General features: G+C 35.0%; 1 protein-coding gene across 5 annotated transcripts in view; it reads left to right on the top strand.

Moving 5' to 3' along the window:
- Positions 1–14,371: 14,371 nt before the first annotated feature.
- Positions 14,372–22,597, top strand: part of CTTNBP2 (cortactin binding protein 2) — a 1,390,380-nt gene continuing 1,382,154 nt past the window's right edge. For 3 of the 5 annotated variants that reach the window (XM_044088723.1, XM_044088724.1, XR_006367010.1), the window contains exon 1: positions 14,379–14,817. In XM_044088723.1, coding sequence (XP_043944658.1) covers positions 14,740–14,817 — 78 coding nt within the window. In that variant the 5' untranslated portion in view covers positions 14,379–14,739. Of the gene's footprint in view, positions 14,818–22,597 lie in introns of all 5 variants that reach the window. The other 2 variants (XM_044088725.1, XM_044088722.1) reach the window with 2 other exon arrangements.

Below are 22,597 nucleotides of genomic sequence, written 5' to 3'. Positions count from 1 at the left end.
ATCTTTGGGTCCACTCTGTAGGTGACCCTTATCCAATAGTCAACCGAGTCAACAAAAAGAGCTAAATAGATAGATAAACAGATAGATGGGTCGATAGATAGATAGATAGATAGATAGATAGATAGATAGATAGATATATAGGTAGGTAGGTAGGTAGATAGATAATAGGTGTATGTGAACAACTTAACACAATATGAGGTAATACAATGGAAGAGGAGATACCTGGTAGTGTTCCTGCACATAAAGAGTGGTTGATAACAGAGGATGTTTTCCTAAACAAAGGGCAGGACCAAATACATGAACAAATTGAAGAATGCATGAGACAGGCATATGACCATGGTAGTGAGAACTTGACTTGAAAGCACAAAGAGAAAGAAAAACATTGGATGCACTGTTAGAAGTGTTGGATTTTCAGCTTATACAGCAAATAATGGGATGAAAAGATGGGGCATGTGGACCTTATTTACTGTCAGAAATCAGTGTTACAATGTTACAAAGTCAGATATTGCATAGTTGCATGATGTTTAATAAAACAAGAAAACGGTAATTGTATATCACAATACTTTAAAATATTAGCAAATGCAAAACATTTATTCTCTACAACCACCACATATTTTATTTGTAATCTACTGAAGCATTTAGTGTCATAAGAATTACAAGAACTGGCAAGTTTTAAAGAAGCATCAGTAGAAATGGAAATTTAGTGGGTTTACTTTACTCACCAGACAAAACTGTTCCTGTATGTGAAGGGTTGTGGATACCACATAACGTCTTTTTTTTTCATTTTCTGAGATGTGTATCTGCTACAAGAGAACTTGTGTTCCTTAATGCACTTGCCCCAAGGATTGCACAAGTTCCTCATGCCAACCCACAACAAAAAAGCACTATATAATGCAAAAATATAAAACTGGTTTACATCTTGTATGGTTTAGTCTATTACCTTTGTGGCAATATGACTGTTTTTAGAAGTAAAATATTTTTATTATAGCAATAGCCTGTAGTTTTTAATACTAGTAGCAATTATAACTGGCATCTCTGTAAAGCTGTCTGTGCTCATCTTTGCTTGTTGAACACATTTTAACATAAAATGTAAAACTGTGTTACAACTTGCAGCATTTCATTATAAATGTATTTTTTGTTAGAAAAACTGCATAATTCAAAACAGAGTTTACATTTTGACAGATCAAAATGTGCATTGTGAATTATGTGTAATTTTTAATTTTTTATCACGGCAATTTTGAAACTCCAGATATCTCTAGTTGAGGAATGAGGGGAAAAAAGGTTGCCATAGAAACTAGGGAGTATATAAAGAATTTTTAGTGCCTTTTTGTAAGCTGAGTGATCTATCACAAAGCTGAAACATCAGTTTTCGTATAACATTTTTACTGATCACACAGGCCATTGTTACTTTATTCACCTCTTTTAATCACAGGATCATTTTGAAATATTTCTTTGTCTTTCCTCCATTCACTATGTTTTGGATGGTGGACTTTGTATGGAAACCTAATTAAAATGTGTCCTGGAGATGTTTTTTTCATTCAGATCCTACACAAGCCAGGGTTTATGAAGACTACATGAGCCAGCATGGTTAACTGAAACCTATTATATAAAACATTGAATATTAAGGTTGTTCTGTATGAGGGTATCTCTTTAAGATGTATTCTTTGACCTCCCTTTCTTCCAGTTATTTACAATATGTTTTAAGTTGATATGCTTCTTTGTAAATGTAATACTGTCACCTTCACTTGTAAGTGTCTGAAGAAACTAAATAGGATGCTTCATGTGATATTTGGGCCATCTTGTAATGTTTAATCTTTAATGAGTTAATCAGAGCCACACACATTCCTACCCAGGGATATTTGTACAAAAATTACTATGGCCATCCAGTAATGTTTAATCTTTAATGTGTTAATAAGAATCAATCACATTTATATCCGGGAATATTTGTACAAACATTACATGCATCCTGTTTGACACTAGTAATGAAAACAATTAAACGTACAACCTGAGACCTTGTCTGAATAATGAAGGACCGTTACTTTAAGTTTTTGATTATAGGCAATCACGTTTGCCATCAACTGTCCATACTGACTTTTCAATTGTATAGTCATATATGGAATATGACTATTGTACAGCACAAAACTGTTCTCCCATTTGTTTACTATATCTTGCAATGCTATTTGTGCCTCTATAGGTTATCATGAAGTTGGTGTCGCACCAGTGGAGTCTGTATCTTTATACTTGATGAGAAATTCAAAGATCTTCAAACATTTTTACTAGATGGTAGGCTGAAATAACTAGTCCTTGATGTAAGTAAAACTGTTACACTGCATGCTTTTCATTAAAGATAAAAATATTGTTTCCTATTTTGTAATGGATGATGAAGTCATTGCACAGTAGATGTTTACTAGTGATATGATACAATAAACCCACTGCTTTTTAAAATTAACCAAAGGAATTGACTTCCTAACTATTTGAAAAATAAAGTTTTTGAAGAATTGTTCAGATGTCATTATCTTACCTCATTTACACTAATTAGATCCTGCATTTGTCATTACTGGACAGCTGTACTGCTTAGAATTTCTATGTTTACAATAATACTTTGTTGCACGGCTTAGAATTTGTATGTTTACAATAATACGTTGCTATACTGAATTTGTATGTGTATAATAATACTTTGTTATTAAACCATGTGAAATAAAAACAACATGTAAAACTAGCTGAAAGCAGTCAGAGTCCCTGCCCCTTTGCCTAGAGTGCATGGTCTTAAATGCGGACAAGTTACGGAGGATCTGTTCATACATATCCCCAATAGTTTACTGCACAGCTGTCAAACTAATCTCCATTATAACTTGTAGCCTTGCCAAAAACTCCCATTTTTCCCATGTTGGAATAAGTAAGCCAAAAATGCCACTCCTTTTTATAGCTCCAGTTGACTCTTTGAATACAAGATCTACTGATCAGTGCTTGGTTCCCTTGGTCAGATTGAGGAATCCATCCCTCTATGCCAATGAGCCAATATGCAACAGTTAAGTATTTTTTTATCATTTAACTGTTATGTTTGAGAGGTTGTCTGACTCAATGACATCATAATCATTAATCAACATTATCCAGTATTTTCAATACCCTTTCTGTGAAAAAACACTATTGAATATTGTACTACTTGTAGTCTTTTCCCACTTCATATAATAAAATTGCTTTCTTTTTTTTTTTTTTTTGGAAAAAATGTTAATCTTATTCACCATGTTTATATTCATTGAATATTTGATGGTCTCTGTCATATTCCTCGAGGTTTGCTCTCATATTTTTCACTTCACCTCTAGGATACAATTGGTGGATTGTTATATTTCTAGAAATGTCTGTTACCTGTCAGGGCTGTATTTAGGGATTTGGGAGAGAAGAATCATTAGCAAAGTGAAGGACACATAGAATGAGTAGAACTAGAGTTTATGTGACAAAAGTAAACAAGCTTAGGGGATCCCAAAGTTTGAACAGGTTTGGAGGCCATGTTTACTAAAGGCAGGCCCCTACATAGTTAAGGGATGTGTGGAACACATATGGATCAATAGCATTCATATAAAAAGGCATTCAGCAAGATTAAAGCAATCAGGAAGCCCACAACATGATTAATAAGTTGTAAGATCATTGGCAGAATTAATATAGATGGGGGAGAGGGCTCCATGCAGCTTATCGTTTTCAAAGAATTCTAGCAAAAGCGGTGGCTCCCACAGTTTGATTAAAAGAAGCAGTTGTACTCAGCAGAATTAACAGACCCTGATGGCCTGCACAAGATTAACAAAACTAAGAAATCCTGGAGGATAAATAAAATCAGGTGACCTCAGCAGATTCAGAATTAAAGAGTCAATGGATCCAAACCAGCATTAAAGTAGTCAGTCTCCTCCGGGTATAGCTGATGATTCAAGGACACAGAGATCTAGACAGAGAGAAAGAATGCCCTCCCAGCAGACTTGGACCATGGGTGTATAGAAGGATTAATGGATTCAGGGGAATTGCAGCATATGTACTGAAATCATGGTGCATTGCAGTTTTCTTTTCATATAAATGAATCTGGCTTATGTACTCTCAGTCTGAATTTATTTTTCAATATTACTAGATATACACTGAATTTTTAAATGAGCAATGATAGTGCTAATATCCTGCTTCATACAATTATATTCATTCTTTCTCATAGACAATGTTAGTGCCCAAATGACCATTTGCAGGGTGGTAGAGTGGTCATTCTCTAGAAACAGACAGGGATATATATTGGCAGATTCTACTAACAGTGATTTGTAGGATCTAAATATTCTGGACAGAGTTTACTGCTATACCAGGTGATCAGTATTCAGTTTTGGGCATTAACATTTGGATTTAAATAGCTGTCTTTGTTTATTGGGTTAGGATGTTGTTTTTTTCTTTGAAAATCTTAGCTGTTTTAGTACATGTTATACTATATGCACGGCCACTAGAAAGTTATGGAAGGTAATCAAAGAGTGCATAAATATTTTACAAAAATTATCGGAAAATTGTGGGCTTCACTACCTTGCATTAGAATCCTGCTGTCCCACTGCCCTCAAAGTTTTTGCTACATTAAATGGAGCATATTGTAATAATCACAATCGCAGTTACTTTATAATAATCACAATGGTTACTTTGTAATAATCACAATTGTTACTAGAATGATTTGCTGCCATGTGTAGGCATTTCATTTTTGAATTTCCCTTAAATGCAGCGTAGATTAAATTAAGTACAGTACGTCTTCAAACTCTCTAAATATTACAATCAGTGCAACACATACATTCTAAGATTTATTATGGTACTTCATCTTGAATAAAATATAATGGATGCCTAATTACCTGTGCCTGCTTTACAAAAAAAAATGAATTCATGCAATAGTAAGTGAACTCATTCCTCCTCCTCAACACAGTACATTTAGCAATAAAAATTATTTCCTAAACACTTTAAATGCAACCAATATAAATTACCAAAACTGTGATAAAGACACAGCCTTTATGAAAATGGTTACCAGTAAAGCCATTGATGTCTGTGTTTCTTTACACTTTATAAGCATGTGGTTAGATCATTTAAACTTGCATGGCATCATTGAATTCAATATTTACATTTAGGATGACCTATTAATAGCAGGGAAAATCAGCCATATAGAGCAAGACCTAGTGGACACTGCTTCATCCAAATGGTGGGAACAAGTTTACCCCTTTTCATACTTGTTCAATTTCCTTTGTTACTGGAAAGTTCTCTTTCAGCCTGTTTTAACTAAGGATTCATGTAATCAAGTTTTAGCACATACTGTGGATGATGCAACCAGGCATAGAATAAATTATTTCAAAAATTATTTATCCTGGTTTTCCTTAAAATATAGTTATTGCAACATTTTGTTAAATAGTCACTATGATTTATTAGATGAATATGTAAATAGTTTCAGCATGTTTAGTCTAAAATAATGTCTCAAAAATTTAAAAAATGCACATTTTGTTCAGCATGCAAGATTAAAATTGTAGAAATTGTAGAAAGATCATGGGTGCGATTTTCCAGTGGCCCTATGTTCTCTCTGTGAAGGGAGAATATTAACTGCTGATAAAATAAGAGGCCTGTGGATCTTTCTTGGGTAACAAATGGAACAGGTGTGTTCAGGGGGTCAGTTATAACTGTACTTGGATTATTTGTAAGTTTTTGTGGGTACCACATAACAATATAATTGATCTGTTACAGCCAATGGCTAAGTATACATTCTTCAGCCAGTTTGAGATATGTATGAAGTTATCTTGTAGATTTTGTTTGAGCTTAGTAAGAGAGGTGCTGCATCTGAGGATAATTATATTATCTGCATAGCATGTCCAATTTAATTCTGGGAGTTCATGTAGGAGATTATAAATATAGACAACATTAAGGGTGAAAGACTGAGTCCCATGGAACACCAGCAGGAAGTGAATCAGTGTCTTACTTAGTGCTACCATGCCTGTCCACAAATGTTCTTTAAGTAAGGCAGAGAAGAATTTTAATAAGGAGTTACCAATATCAATATTTCGTATTCAAGAGGAGTAATGCTTAACAGTTTTAAAGACACACAATGTCTGCAAAAGGGATCCCGTAAGTTGTTCTTTCCCCAACAACTCGTAAATAAAGTTTCTGACTGCATAGTTTGCTGTCTGTGTATTACAGACTTTTGTAACTTGATAAAACTGAACTTTGGTAAATATGCCAGTTTGTAAGCTAAAATGTAACATGTATCACTGCACAGAATAAATAGTTCTAAAAAAGTGTTCACTGTATGGCATACAACATAAGCTTTACTGCACACAATGTACAGTAGTTAATTTACCTTGCATAGTGTGCTCTGTTTCTTAGTAAATGTCATTGCGCTATAAGGTTGGTGTAATTTTCCACAGTTGTGAGCTTTACTGATCTGAACTGCCAAGTTTTTCGCCATTTAGGCGATGCTCACAAAGTCTCATAATTGGAATCAGTCAGTCAGCCATTTTGTCTAAAGCCAGTCAGCCATTTTGTCTAGGGCCCTTTGACCACTGTCCATTTAACTGATGCTTACACCGAAGGTCTGACATCATTGATTGCAATTGTAATTATATAAGTTAGGGAAGAAAAGAGGTTTTGTTTCCTGCAAAAAAAAAAACAACTTTTACAGGTTAAGTATAATAACCTTTGTGAACAAAATCACATAGCAGCACTGTGCTGTAGAAAAAAACACCTCATTAAAACAATTTAAAACATTCCTGGCATCTCAACTTAACATGCTTTCACCAAAATAGACACATAATGGGGAAAATATAGTATAAATAAAACAGAGTTAATAGAAAAGAAGCAAGATAATCAATGCTTATATAAGAACAATAAATCAAGTACTTTAGCTGCACCTTTCCAACTCAGTTCAATGTTCCTTCAAGTGCAAAAAGTACATCACAAAGTATATCACAAAAAGTAAGATGAAACAATTTTTTTATACCTGAGAACAGATATAGTGACTGTCTCAGTCCTCTCAGTGTTAGCGACATAAAATAAAATGACTGCTTTGAAAATACAGTACTCAGCATTCTGCCATATAGCAAAATGTTACACAGGGAACTAATCATATTTTTTATTCCTGATGTTTCTACTGTTCCTGCAGGCATTGCTAAAGGTTATTTTAGTTTTCCATTATAAGCCAGTTCACACTTGCATAAAATTACCTCAACAATATTCATAGTGTGACAGAAAACATTTTTACTCAACACATTATACAAGAAACATTCACCATTGCGAATGGTGTATAGGTAAGTGTATAGCATATAGAATAGTGTATTCTTATTTTAAGATAGTTTATTTCCTTTGTACAGTTTATTTCCTTATTAAAGCTGATCAAACCTTTGTACTGGGATTTTTTTCAACTGTTAATACATGTTTACAAGTTACCTGTTTGGTTTGTTAGTCTATACCAAACTGATTTCTCTTCATCAATTTTATATTAAATAAGTCTTATTGTCTCATGATTTGTGCTATATTCTAGAAAGTTGTATATTCTGTTGTATTTTTACATTATAACATTCACAGATGTTTTTCTCTCACAGGATATTCTTTACTATAATAATTCAATAGATAGATCTATGATATTTCTTTGTGATTTTCTTCTGATACATTGTAAATTGAATGTTTTATCAGTGATTTGATTTTTTGATCTGCTGTATGCTCAAAGTATTCCTACTTGTTGAAATGACTGCAATTGTGCCATAAAATGATCCTTTGAAGCAACCTGATTATGTAATTACTGGATTAATTTTTAATATTCTAATTTTATCTGTTTTATAGATCTTTGCACTTCCAGTGGTTTGTTACTCCTGCTATGGCACTAAAGACTATATATTTATATATCATATCAGAATACTGGTCATCTTGAATGTAGTATTTTTTTTTTACAAACTGGTTGTAGAATGTTACAGTGTTACAATGTGTGGGTTATCTCAAACTTAAAGCCGCAAATGAGGCTGTCAAGGAGCCTACAACAATTAATGCAAGACCATATGCCACAGTATCCGCTCAAACTTCTACCTGGTATTTATAGTTAAAATGACAGTCGTTCATGTTCTAATAGCTATGGATAATATATACCCCCAAAAATGTTTTCACAATGGTGTTGTACCTTGGAATATCTGACAAGGACCTCCTATTCCTAGACCACATAAATATGAACAGTACACCAATATTTGGTTTCAATTTTTCATTAGAAAAGCATTTATGAATCAAAATCAAGTCCTTTCTTAAAAATCTACAGCTAATAAATTTCAGTCTTAATTCACTGAGTCTGATTTGATAGCTAAGTTCTCTCATGCCTGCAAAATGTTTTTTGTGGGAGTTTTTTAATCATTCCCAGTTTATTTAGCTGTGATTGATTGTGATCACATAATGCTGCACAATATTTCATTACAGGTCTTATCAAGAATTTATATAAAGATAACACAACTTTCTTTCTTCTGGTGAGAACCATTCATAAAATGTCTCTCATAATAACATAATCCTTTCTAGTAATATCACAGGTTAGTTTCAGATTTATTTAAATTGTGAACAATTATCTCCAAGTCATGAACTGTATCTATAACTGGTAATATGTGACAGGTTACATCATATAAATACCTGTGTTTATCTGTATTGTTAATGAAAAATACTGATGTTTTATAACCATTTAACAAGGCAATCTAGGAATTTCTGTATACTTTGTTCAGAAATGTTTGTTACCAAATGTCTTATTTTAGTGTTATCTGCAAACTTATTGTCCAAAATATATTCGGTTTAACATAAATATATAAAACGGGAAAGATCCCAGTACTGATCTCTGTGGGTTACCTCGATTTGTCATTTCTACCAGAAGAGGACATCAGTAATTGTAACTCTGCATTTTCTATTGGAAGGCCAGTTCTTAACCTATTGTATATATTTTGTTGTTCCACGGTACATATTATTTTGAACTCAGAAACCCAATCAAATGCTTTGTAAGATACAGATAAATGCAATCAGCTGTTAAGCCCAAGTTTATTGGATCCAGTAAGTTTGCATAAAAATTACAGAAAGCTGATCAGGCAAAGCACTGCACAAAGACATTATACATATTAATAGTCGTGTCTATTCAGCTGGAGGATTTTGTTAAACATTATGCTGTATTTACCATAAGATCTAAGACATTTGAAAAAAAAAGCATTCTTGTCATCAGTTGTGTGGCAAGCTAATATTTATTTGCATTTATTTCATGCCCCTATAATACCCAGTTGTTTACTCTGTGAAGACATCTATTTATTAATTTTTGTCAGGTGGAAATTTCTTCCAGTTATTTCAATGATGTATTTTCTAGTTTGTTAGACAAGTTAGCTTTTTGATCCAACAGGGTCCTGGGATAAACAAGATCATAAACCTGTGGATCTGTGAGATCACAAACCATCCACAACCACACCCCCATTGAATACCACTAATACCGCAACACCAACCTTTATTTTACAACCTGTACCTACATCCCTCATTTGCAAACTCCTTTAAAAACTCAAGCCATGTACAAATTGCAGCTAAATCCATTGCCTATCCCATATCCATCCTTATAAATAGAACAATTTTAGAAAGCAAAATCCCTTCATTATGGAAGGTTTCCCACATAATCCCTTTACATAAAGGCGGCCCATCTAAAGAACTCTCCAACTTTCGGCCTATCGCCTTGCTCTCTCCATTAGCTAAAATAATGGAAAAATGTATACACAGACAACTGCTTGACCACCTGCTCCAAAATAATGTTCTTGCCAACTGCCAGCATGGTTTTAGGCCTTACCATAGCACAACAACTGTCCTGCTGTCCTTCTCTGATACCATAAACAAAAATCCAAACAACAACACTTTTTCCTCTGCATTATTTATTGACCTCTCAAAAGCCTTTGATATGGTAAACCATCACATACTTATTGACATCCTAAAAGCTCAATCACTTTATCCTCAAGCATTACAATGGTTTAAATCCTACTTAGAAAACAGACAGCAAGCAGTACTTTGGGATAATAATCTTTCTTCATCCCTCCCTGTGAACATTGGAGTACCACAAGGCTCTATTTTAGGACACCTTCTATTCTCTCTATTTATTAATGATCTACATATCAACATACCCCAAGCCAGCTGCATACAATATGCTGATGACTCCACCTTAATTTGTTCAGCCAAGTCCATAACCTCTCTCCAGTCCCTAACCCAAACAGCATTTAACAGTGTTGAAAACTGGTTCTTGAGATGCTGCCTTCTTCTCAACCCCAAGAAAACAAAACTATTGCTCTTTGCGCCTACTCATAAGTCACCTCAACTGCACTTCACAGTAACATCTAACAATGGAACTAACATATTCCCTGATACTACTACCCATCTACTGGGAGTAACAATTGACAACTACCTTAGCTATGATGACCATATTAATTCCACTTTTAAGTCTGTCAACAAAAAACTAGGCACCCTTTACAGAATCAAATCCTTCCTTACCCCTGTAGCTAGAATCACTATTGCCCAGACCCACCTGATCTCCACCTTATTCTATGCGTCAGCTATTTACACTAATTTATTTAAAACCAACCTCTCCAAACTTTCCACCAGTTATAATAACATAGCCAGATTTGCTACTGGCTCCCCATTTAGAACTCATCACTGTCATAACCTCAGACAACTGGGATGGTTAGAACTGGAGAACCAACTTTTTTTTCAACAACTTGTTATCACCCAAAAGATCCTTTACTACCCTAATAACACCCCAATCCTCACCAACCTCATCACCCCCTACAAAAATCTTGCTACACTACGCTCAGCAAATAAACTCCTAGTCTCATCCATTAAATCCAACAACAAAGCTGGGAACTCACTTTTCACCAACGCCATAGGGAAAAGTTGGAACCATCTCCCTAGTGAACTTTCCAACCTTTCTTCCTCTCTTCTTTATAAGAAGCATCTTAAAGAATATCTAAAAACTCACTGGCTTTGTCCCTGTCCCAACCCTGACTAATATCTCTTTCTCCTTCTTGCTCTCTCTCTTCACTTTCTACTCCACTTTTCTGTATAGCCTACCTGTAAAAGGACTTTCCTTTTTGAACTCAAAGGACTTCTATTATTGAACCCAAAAAAAAAAAATTTAAATTTCATTATTTTTCTTTGCTCTCTCTCAAATTTTCGCTCTTTGTATTTGTTCTCAGTTTATATTTACTAAAGGACTCTGTATAAGTGGATCTGACCCTTAAGAAAAAAAATGTACCATAATTTCACTTTAATATTTCTCTATACTGTATTTCTTTTGTCATTACTGTTGCTTGGAACTTTTCTCCCCGGGCCTCTACTGAAAATGGACATGTATCTAGTTAGACTAGCCCGGTCAACAAATGTAAAATAAATAAAATAAATAAATAGTAAATAAATAAACTTGAGTGGTATTTCATTTGCATATGCTGAACGACGGGGACACGTAAGTGACTTATTGAAGGATAATTCATTTCAATTATTTTGTTTGACAGAGGTTTCTCTTTTTTTTTCTTTCTTTTTTTTTTCTTGCTCAGAAATATCAGTGTGACTAGAACTCGCAATTGTTTTATTTTAGAAAATACCTATCAGGTTTATTTTGCAATCCTACAAATCTAAAGACTCTAGCCAACCTCATCTTATTTTAAATACATATAACCATAAAGAACTCATGGTTTTCTAGCGTCACTGACACTGAAACAAAGTTTCCATTTTATGTGTTGATTTTAGTGATGTTGATCCCATCTGTTTGTATGTTTTGATGGGTCTATTCCATTTGATCTAAAGACCATTTGACCTAAACCCATTTGATCGAAAGTTCATTTGATCGAAAACCAGTATTCAAGGCCTAAAACTGGGATTTGTCCCCCTCTCCAATGTCATGCGACCCTGGAGTTGGTATATATAGTTAGGGGGTGTGGGGGTGAAGCCCCCCACCCAGTTTCCTTTAAAAGAAGAAAATAAAACAAAAAGTACAGATTTTAAATGACACCCCCAATGTGCCACCCCCTCCCCCCATCTATATATACCAACTCCAAGGTTGCACGACATTGGGGAGGGGGACAAATCCCTGTTATTTGCCTTGAATCCTGGTTTTTGATCAAATGAACTTTTGATCAAATGGGTTTAGGTCAAATGGTCTTTCGATCAAATGAAGTAGACCCGTTTTGATACATAGTAATACAAAGTAAAATGATTTTTTATGCAGCATAAAATGCTCAAGGGGAGTTTTCAGGTAGTCCTCTGTTCCTCCCTTTTTTCACTACTGCCTAAAGTACACCATTTAATGATTTAATCAGCAAGGTAAATCTAAGTAAAAGTCATGATTTTTCACATGATACTTTTAGTTGGGCTATTACTTTAGCTCATTTCATAAATTAAATACTTAAAGCAATCACTCTTAAAAACATCACAAAAATAAGTAAAAAGTGCAGTTCCTATAAGACTAGAGACAATGGATTTAAATAGATTGTGTGAGTAACCTGAAAAATCATGACATTTTTTTTTCCTTTTAGAAACAATGGCCTTAATTTGTTAAAGGCAAACTGTGAAGTCTTTTAGGATTAAGATGCTGTATGAAGAAGTGTTTAAAGGAACAATGCATATCACAGATGTTTAAAGCTATGCTAACAAGCTTCATTCTATAGACCTGAGTACAATCCCCCAAATTTCCATTTGATTAAATGCCTATGACTCTGAGCAGATTAATTCATTACACCAAAGCTCCAAGATCGTCCTAGAAAACAGATACCACAATTAATAAGATTTCTATGTTTAAAAAAATAAATAAGTAGAAATAAAGGGGAAATGAGTAATTGCTTAAGGAATTGTGTACTTTTTAATTTAGTGCACTTTCTATATAATCACACTTCCAGACCAGAATATAAATAATGCATTATCTCACTAATAGTCATTTTTGTCCAGTAGATAATAACAAATGTATATTTATTTCTAGACTGGTTTGCACATGGTTCTGGTTTCTTTGTTGCATAACAAGTATCTTTGTGCAGAGCTGAGCCAGAAATAAATACTCACTAATATTGTTGCCCTGTTAGTCAATATTTAAAAATGTAGACATAAAAGTTGCACTGTTTTTTTTTGTGCCCCCTTAGATCTTAATAAGTTGTATATGCATTTCATTTGTAGACATTAGTTCAGATAAGCTCTACATGTTCTATGCTCTCTGAGTCATAATATTTATGAGACATGCTTTTAAAAGATGCCTTTGTCTCTGTGGGTCCCCAGGACAAAAATTATCATTTTTAATGTAGTCTATAATAGGTATCAGGTGATCTAGTAGCACTCAACCTCTTAGCACAAGAAACCTGTTCAAAGCCTAGAATAATCGGGGGGCGGGGGGCAAGGGACAAATTTTAAGTATTGCTCTTATAAATTTAGAAAGTTTCTAAAATAAGATTTGTGCTAGCTTGTATTTTCTGAAGGATATGAAGTCTAAAATTCAAGTATGTGTCACTATTTAGTGACTTCAATCTTCAGTGATTTGCCAGACAACCACAACATTTATGATGAACGGGCCAAAAATAAGAAACAAATTTGGACATTCTAGGAAAATCTGGACAGTTGAGAGGTGTGGTGACCCCTGCTTTCTACCATTTAGATGTAAAAGGTCATGGAGTTTAACCTGAAGCTTGCAAAGTAGTCCAAGGATGGGGCTCCTGGCACCCAAGTAACTAATTTTAATTGAGAACAAGTTGTTTTTCTCTCCAGGCTGTTAACATAAAACTAAACATCTGTTCATCCTTTCAGTAAAATTACTTCCACATAGTCAATGGCTGGGATGCCTATAAGAACACCATTTAATTTCCTTTTCATACAAGTTGTCAACCCTCCTTTCATACCTCTCAACCTCTTAGAAAAAGAAATCTGAACAACCCCTAAAATAATGGGGGTATAAAGGCCCAAAAATAGGGACAGATTTTAAATATTGCACTTATAAACTTAGAAAGTTGCTAGACTAACAGGACTGGTGTTAGAGTGCGTTTTCTGAATGATATGAAGTCCTAAAAGTATATTATTACTTAGTGATTTCAATCCTCAGTGATTTGACAGAAAACCAGAAATGTTTATGAGGAACAGGTTAAAATTATGAGGCAAAAATCTGGATATTCTGCGAAAATTTGGACAGTTGAGAGGCATGAGTCTGGCTCCTTTGCCAAATGAGTCACTTACTGAGACAAATGGACAATGTACGGTGCTACTTTTAGCAAAACTCGAAACGTGAAATGGAAGGCACAAAAAAAATCTGCGTATGCCCCGCAGTGCATACGCTTTAAAATATCACTAAGTATGTTGGGGGTCCTTCCCACACTACCGAAGGTTACTGGGAGCCAAAATGAGTGAATGATGTACACATATCTCATGCTAGTAGTCATTTGGGAAGTATGGTGGCAATAACAGCAGAAAAAAAGGAGTGAGACCTAGTGACAGCATGTCTGTGATGCCATGGGGCGCCAGTCTCGCCCATCTGTGGAGAGCCCCGGGTAACCCTGTGGTGCTTCAGTGTGTTAAACAGGACACCCAGCATGTAGGAGAAAATGTCAGTGGGTTCCGACGCAGGATCCCAGTACATGGAGACTGGCTTCTTTTCATGGCTGAAGCTCAGCATGTAAACAGTTAATCCCGAGTGCAGTGGGCTTGGTTTGCTTCTAGGATTTCTGCCTCCGAGTGTTGAACCGCTACAGAAGGAAGATGGCGACGGAGGGAGCGAGTGGGGATGAGTCTCCGATACAAATTATAGCGACGTCGAGCCATGGAAGCCCTGACAGGGTAAGTCTTTAAAAGCTACGCTGTTAGAGCTGACCCTTCGGGAGGAGGGGGTGTGCGTTACCGTTTGTGGACACGGATTCGGGACCAGCAGCCTCTGTTATTCTGCACAACATTGGGGAAGGGAAGGGGGCTGTGAACTACCTCCAGTCCATCAGACAAGCTGCTTAGCTTCATGATCTGAGACAAACTCAGTGGTCCTGGGGAACACGAAGGGGCACTTCCAGCTACAATGTCTCAGCAAACCGTGCCAAATGTCCTTTTTGTCATTAGTAACATAAGTAAATTGCTGCTTTTGATGAGACATTATACATGCCTTTGACGTTTCTGTTTATGTATTTGGCATTTATTTTTTATTTCTTTATTTATTATTTCTATTATGTTTTGTATTTGTGACGTGTGTTAGCAATGATTATGACTGTGGATTGAGGGTAGCTGCTGAGATTTGCGGTTTGGTTTCGGAGGTGGATAAAAGCTGACTATGTCCTTTGGGCTCCCTTCTGGCAGCGACAGATAACCTTATCAGGACGAGCAGTACAATTTGGTGTCCCTGTCGGTCAGGGGATCTGTTTTCCCATGTAACTGCACTGTCGGTATACACCTCTAACACTGCATTACAGCTGGATTAGTACATATTAGCATGAAGCTGCCCCTTCTTTGAGCTGCCTGGATTCTCTGTTATTTGCCAGTAGTTACAGATGTGTACAACATAGTGTGACACACACACACACACACACACACACACACACACACTTAAAATAAAAATAAAAAAACGGAAGATTTAGTAAAAGGAGTTTGAACAACAGTTATGCAAGAGTTTAATTGCTTACATCCATACGTGTTTCTGTATGCCTTTGTTATTTTATTTACTGTAATTTAAACTATAAGGGAAAGTGAAGGAGCTGGAAGTAAGTGTCACCGTGTGATGGAATCCTTTTCTTGGCAACCTTTTTTCCACCTGCCATATGCGCCTTATCAGGCTTGCCGTTAGGTATATATTCTGCATCTTGTGCAAATCCCATTCCCTGGATGAACATATAAATGGTATTTGAGTGTTTACTGGTCAACTACTCCCGGCTGTAGTACTAAAACCATTTTTCCCAAAGAAAGGCGCCTCTCCTTCCCAAATCCTGACTGTTATTATCAGGATCTTTACAAGAGGCAAGGCAGACCAAACGTCAGAACAACGGGTGGCTTATCAAAGGCAAACGTCTGAACAGGAAACTAATGGAATAACTGTGTAATTTAGTCCTCTTAGACCTATGATCAAAGCTTCAATTATTTCATTCAGTTTCCAACTGTTAGTACCATAATTCTCTCTCTTTCTGAGATACTTTCATACTTTACCTTGAATAACTTTATTCCACGTCTTTTTATGTTGGGACAGTGGCCTCAGTACCCCAGCTGCTGCAGTTAAGAGATATTCCTATTGTCTCATAACAACTTGGATGCATCAGAACCCGTTTTTTTTTATTTCAGTATTCTTAATTCTGTTCCTGAACGTTGTATGACATTCAGGGTTTATGCTACAGATTCTGTTTCTGAAATTGTACTTCCTTCCTTCACTTTATAGCTATAGTTCAGTCAGTGTTTTATTGTTGGATGGCAGTTTGAGGGTTTTGCTAGGTATACTATGTTAAACACTTAAGGTACATTAAATATATATATATATATATATATATATATATATATATATATATATATATATATATTAAATTTCTTTTAGGTTTTTCACTAGTTTTAATTCTGGGCAGTGTGTTCCCACATGCCATTATGACATGTTGTCATGTGATAATATTGTAGTTACTGTGGGTGTTTGTCGACAGTCTGAGTTTGGCCCAGGTTTTTCCTCAGCCAAGACATCAATCACAGAGAGAGAGAGAGTGCACCCTCTGATTGTACTTTTGTTTATTTTCCTCTGTAGAAGTGAACATCTTACTGCCCTCAAATCTGACTTAGGATAGTAATGGTAGCTCCCGGTACTGAGCACTTTTGTGCAAGCGAGTAAATATAGTAAAAGAAAACAAAGGAATGCAAGTTGTCATATTGGACAAGGCACACACACATCCTTTGCCCTCTGTAACTGACCTTTTCTCACTTTGTAGATGGGATATGAAAGTAGACAATATGACTGTGTTCCCTAAGGCTATACATAACTCTAAATGAACAGACATATCCTTTAACATATAGGCCTAGAAAGGAGGCTTGTCATTTTAAAGCACAGTTGAATAATGAGGTATGAAAAAACGTAAAACCTGTTATTAAAGTTGCAGTTGAACATTGTCAGAAATGTGTTGCTCTGTGAATCAGAAATGAACTTATTTATTTCTGTAGCCTTTTGTAATGATTGAAAAAGTGACATGATTTACTCAACTTCAGTTATTTCCCACTGCTTCTAAAGAGACATACCTACTGTATGAACATGTCTGCACTGATCAGGTGAGCAGTCTGACAGGCTACTCAGACATGTATTCACCTCTCAGCAGTAAGAAATGTAACAAGTGCTGCTGCTGCAAGAGTCACATGAGTCAATTTTTAAATGTTTTTTCATTTTTTTACATTTTACATTTGTGTGTGTGCGTTCATATGTGTGTGTGTGTGTGTGTGTATATATATATATGGGTCTACTTCATTTGCCTGACAACTGAAATGACCTGACATGACTTTGACACTCATTGCTGACACTTTCATCATTGCAAGCAACTTTCTTCTTCTTCTTCTTCTTCTTTTTCCCGTTTTTCCGTCGCCACAGCGCCACCTACTGTGTCATTGTGAATGGCAGTGAGTTTTACGGTGTGTCGGTTCCCAGCCAGGCGCGGCGCCCCACACTCCACAGAAGGCCACCCACACACACTAGCCAATCCAATTGAGTGTCCAATACCTGCAGCATGTCTTTGGGTGAGCTGTGTGTGAGTGTGTCATTTGTGTGTGTCAGGCAAATGAAGTATATATATATATATATATATATATATATATATATTTGTATATATATTATTATACACAGACATGCAGACACACACACACACACACACACACACACATATATATATATATATATATATATATATATATATATATATATATATATATATATATATACAAATGGGTTTATGTTAGGTTATTGAATATCCAAATTGCTGAAACCCATATAGTCTGCAGTTTGGTTTATCAAACCATCCAAACTGAGACTGAGGTATGGAAGATCAGGGAATTTGCCTTTTCCCAATGTAGTGCAATCTCAGAGTTAGTATAAATCATTAGCAGGGGGTCTGGGGTGCAGGGGGCTTTCCACCTGCAAAAACATTGTTTATGTTGTTTGCAGGTATTGTTTGTGTTTATGTTGTTTATCAGTAAACTGAATTATCAACCATATGATCTCGACCTTATGGGTTTGAACAATTTGGACATTCAATGTACTGGAGCACATCTCTGGAAGGAGGGATGTACATGTCCAGCTCTTTTCAGCTGTATGGACTTTGCCATGGGTCAGTGAATGAAGACCATGACAGATCTGTTTTTTGCATGCTTTGAACATTTTATAAGAAGTGCTGTCTGTACAATGCCTAAGAATGTACAGGGGACTATTCAAATGTCATGAGTCCCAGAGCAGATTTATTGCATGAGTCAATACTGTACATCAGCTGCACAAGTTTAGCTAATGCTAAGATTCTAATGATATGGCATTTTATGGAATTTTCAAACCAACTGTGTCATTAATGACTTTTACTGAAATATGGAATTTAATTTAAAAAAAATCAAACATTTAATAGTGGGGCTGTTGATAATGAATTATTTACATTTTTATTGGTGTGGGTTATGGTTGTGATCACAAAAATAATATTATTTTGTTGATAGACATTCTGTTTCTGTATATATTTTTTCTAACCATTTCCATGTTCTTCAATTAACTGTTGCATAAAAAAGACTGAACTCCCAGGATTGTGATGGTCAGTGTTAGAATCATATGCTTAGATTTATGGGGCCAGATGAAGGTTTTAGGAGGATGAACTGTCTGTCTGTAAGCTTAGATTACTTTGTTTGGATTGTGAGACTTAATACTTTAAAGATACGATTGTAAATTTGTCTGCTAAAACCAGTGAGACATCCATTTTTTCTTAAGAACGTTTGCTTTTTGTGAACAAGCCTTTTATTTCCTTTATACATCTAATTTTTCTAAGTCAGTTTCTTTCTTTATTATGTCATTTTCTTTCTAAAGTTGTACTTGTCATCTTAATTGAGGTGTCCTAGTGTTTGTTTTTAATTGAATTACTTTCTCCTACTACTCTAAGGCAAGATGTATTAATAATACAGTATTTTCTTTAATAATTTAGCAAGATTCCAAAATATTCTCTAAAATTAAGTAGTATCATTATGTAATTAAGAATAATCCTCCCTTCCGTTACCTCCTTTAACCATTATACTATCTACATTCTTAAACTCATACTTAACTGTTGCCATATGTTGTTGATATATTTATTTGTACCCTTCATTACTTATTTTTTCTATTGATGTAGATTTGTATTTTGCTATTGTTTTGTATATGCACTCAAAAAATGTGCACAGACAGTTGATTTTTGTTACTTCTGTCGTATAACTGTGAAGTTTTCTCCCTGAGCCTACACTGAAAATTTACCTTTACCTCAGTATGATTTTCCCGATCAACAAATGGAAATGAATGCACAAATGAATAACTGAATGAATAAATAAATAAAGGTATTTTTGTAAAAAAAAAAGTTTTCAGGTGGCAAATTAAACTTTCATAACTGGAAATTGAATACAGCTGCATTTTTTGTGTGTATGTATGTTACATAGTCTCAAATTATTTGATGCATGTTCATTAAACGGGTATTTATTGTTTAAAATGATTTTTTATTTACATAATTTCTTTGATGATGGGGCAGAGTTATGTTCTTATATTAAGAATAGCTGCATTAGGTACTGCCTAGTTATTTTGCTAGCCCTGCATAGTACTTATGAATAAAAAATCCAAAACTAGAATTCACTCTGGTGGTTGTACTGTAACTTTCAAATTGCTGTGCAGAGTCATGTAAATAATTAAACTTTGTATGTGTCCAACTGTGCATTGCCATACCTTAGGTGGTATTTAGCAGGGCTTGAATTATGGAACGTGAAATGTAGATCATTTTCTTCAGAGAGGCTGATTGTTAACAGTAAGTCATAACTGCTGGATCTGATGTCTCTTAGGCCCATATAGGAACAGGTGTACTATTCTACATCCATCGTGGACAGTATCAGCTAGGATTATCAAATGAATGGTCATCATCTAGAGGAACCCTGGCTACATTTATTATTTTGTTGACTTTTCACTGAGTCTTTACAGTCTTTGGGTAATACAGCAATCACAGCTTTCTCCTGAGATGTTGATAGATTCCCTCCTTTTAAAATACCACTAAATAAAATCGTCCAGATCTTTATCACTTTCTTCCCTCCTAACTTCCAAACCTCCAGTGTAATACCATCTGTCCCTGGAGACTTTTCTGAAGATTGATTATATATCACTGTTTTATCTTGTCTCCTCCTACCTTAGCTGTTAGATGTTGAGCCTCTTTTAAATCTAACATCGGTATAATTGTCTCCCATAAATATTTCCATTTGTGTTCTTTCATTATTTCAACATTCCTATGCTTTATACAAATTTTCATAAAACTTCTGAAGTATCTCTAACATCTCTACAGGATCTATAGTATTTTTATTTGTTATAGGCTTTCTAAGTTTGGTGACGATCCTTTCTTTCTGTTGCCCAACTCACTGTGCTAAAAATGTTTGTGCTCTGGAGTTATTACCAAAAATAGTTGCTTAACAGTAATCGTTATAAACACATGGATAGTACCAGATACTTATGTGTTTCCTCTTTAACACTCTGTATTTGTGCCTTTTCTTGTTCTCTGTGATCCCTCTTATTCTGCAATATTTTAATCTTTGTCAGCTCCTATAAGTAATTCCTATTACCTCATAACATATCTCTTTATCTTTATTTCTACCTTATTTTTAAACTCCATTTTCATTTTCCCACACACTAGCTGTATTCTGAAGATATTTCTATCTTCCCTAATAACTCTCAAATAATTTTCACAATTGATTCCTTAAATTCCTTTCTGTTTAATAGGTAGGTGGGAAAACACCAGTGTCTCATTTTTACTTCATTAATATGCATTTTTATCTTAGCGTTTGTCAGTGCATGATCTGATATAGTTATTGGATGTGTGTTAAAGCTTTCAATTAAATGCACATGCTCCTGTGAAATATAATTTCTATCTCATCTAGCCCAGTTACAGTATCTTGGGGAATATTATGTAACTTCTGTCCAAGTTCCTACTACTGAATTTGCAACTTCTGTACCAATTATCTTCATAAATCTCTTCAGAAATGTACCATGTTTTGTTATATTTTCACTAGCAGGTCCCCCAATATATCCCCACTATTGCAAACTGAGATCTATTTCACACCTATAAGTAATATTCTGTGCAGAAAGTTGATTATTTCTCCCCAGATTTTCTTAAACTCCACAATAGCAGTTTTTGGTGGAACATAAATACATGCCAGTGTAATCCTCCTCCCTAGCCAATAACCCCTTGCTACCACAAAATTACCATTATTGTTTTTTCTCTTCTATCACTATTGGAATCACACTAGGGATTAGTATAATTTTCCCCTTCCTTTGTCAGTGATATTCTGTTAAGCATCCACCCTGAAATCCTTTCTTTGTCAAATTCACATTATCATTTATTTCCAAGTGTGTCTCCTGCAGCATCATTATTTGCACTCTGCATTTCTTAATATAATTCAGCACACTTTTGTTTTTATGTATACATGTAAGGCCATTTACATTCCAAGGTAATATGGATTGTGTAGCCATTATGATAGAAAGCTGTTCTCCCCACATATTATACGTCAGTTTTTTGAGTATGCATTTCAAACTTTCATGTCACATGTGCACACTAATGTTTGGTGGGCTGAACTTTTATACAGTTGTTTCTTTTCATCTCTATTTTAACGTCACATTTTCAAGACTTTGTGTTTTAATGACCCCCCCAAAACATTTTCAATACACCCCATCCCTATTAAAAAACAAACACACAAAATAATGAGCATCTTGGAAAAAAATGAAGTGCAACCCTGCAGACAGGAGGCATTGCCCCAAACTGACAGCTGCACTCACAGGCATTACCTAAAGTAAAATTAAGATTACATAAGCTAAAGTGCAAGCTGCAACCTGTGTTTCCACTTACACTAATTACTGTCTGTTATTTTCTTATCTCTGTTCCCCTCCCAGATGTGAAAACAGCTTGTGTGCTTTCAGAAAACATTAACTTTTAGCCCAAAGAAAATGTGCACTAAAACTAAATTGTACAATGTTCTATTAAATGCATTAAAATGTCATGGCTGCTAGAGAGGCTGATATTGCTTATTCATTTCCCATAATTTTAAACTTTATTTTGCATTGAATTTCTTGCCATTGTAGCTTTAAATTTTGCATTTTCAGCAAAGAATGCATAGAACGCTCAAGATTAATTGTTTGCACCTGCAAACAACTTGTCTGTCTGTGAAAATCCAGGTAAAAGTAGTCAGTAATGAATCTTTGTAAATTTCACTCAGAAAAAAAAATCATATCTGCCTTCAGCTGTAGATGTTTTGACTCCCACTAAACATTTGCTAATAGGAAAAAAAAAAGCTAATTTCTTTGCAGGTATAAGAGATTTTGTATTTTTTATTGCTTTTATTGTTTTGTCTTATTTTTCAAGCCTACTTGCTTATAAAAATC

This window comes from Protopterus annectens, chromosome 11.part0 (genome assembly GCF_019279795.1).
Source record: "Protopterus annectens isolate FY-2018-M chromosome 11.part0, PAN1.0, whole genome shotgun sequence".
Classification (NCBI taxonomy): domain Eukaryota; kingdom Metazoa; phylum Chordata; order Ceratodontiformes; family Protopteridae; genus Protopterus; species Protopterus annectens.
The sequence above is the reverse complement of the archived record's forward strand: the minus strand, read 5'-3'. Positions and strand labels throughout refer to the sequence as shown.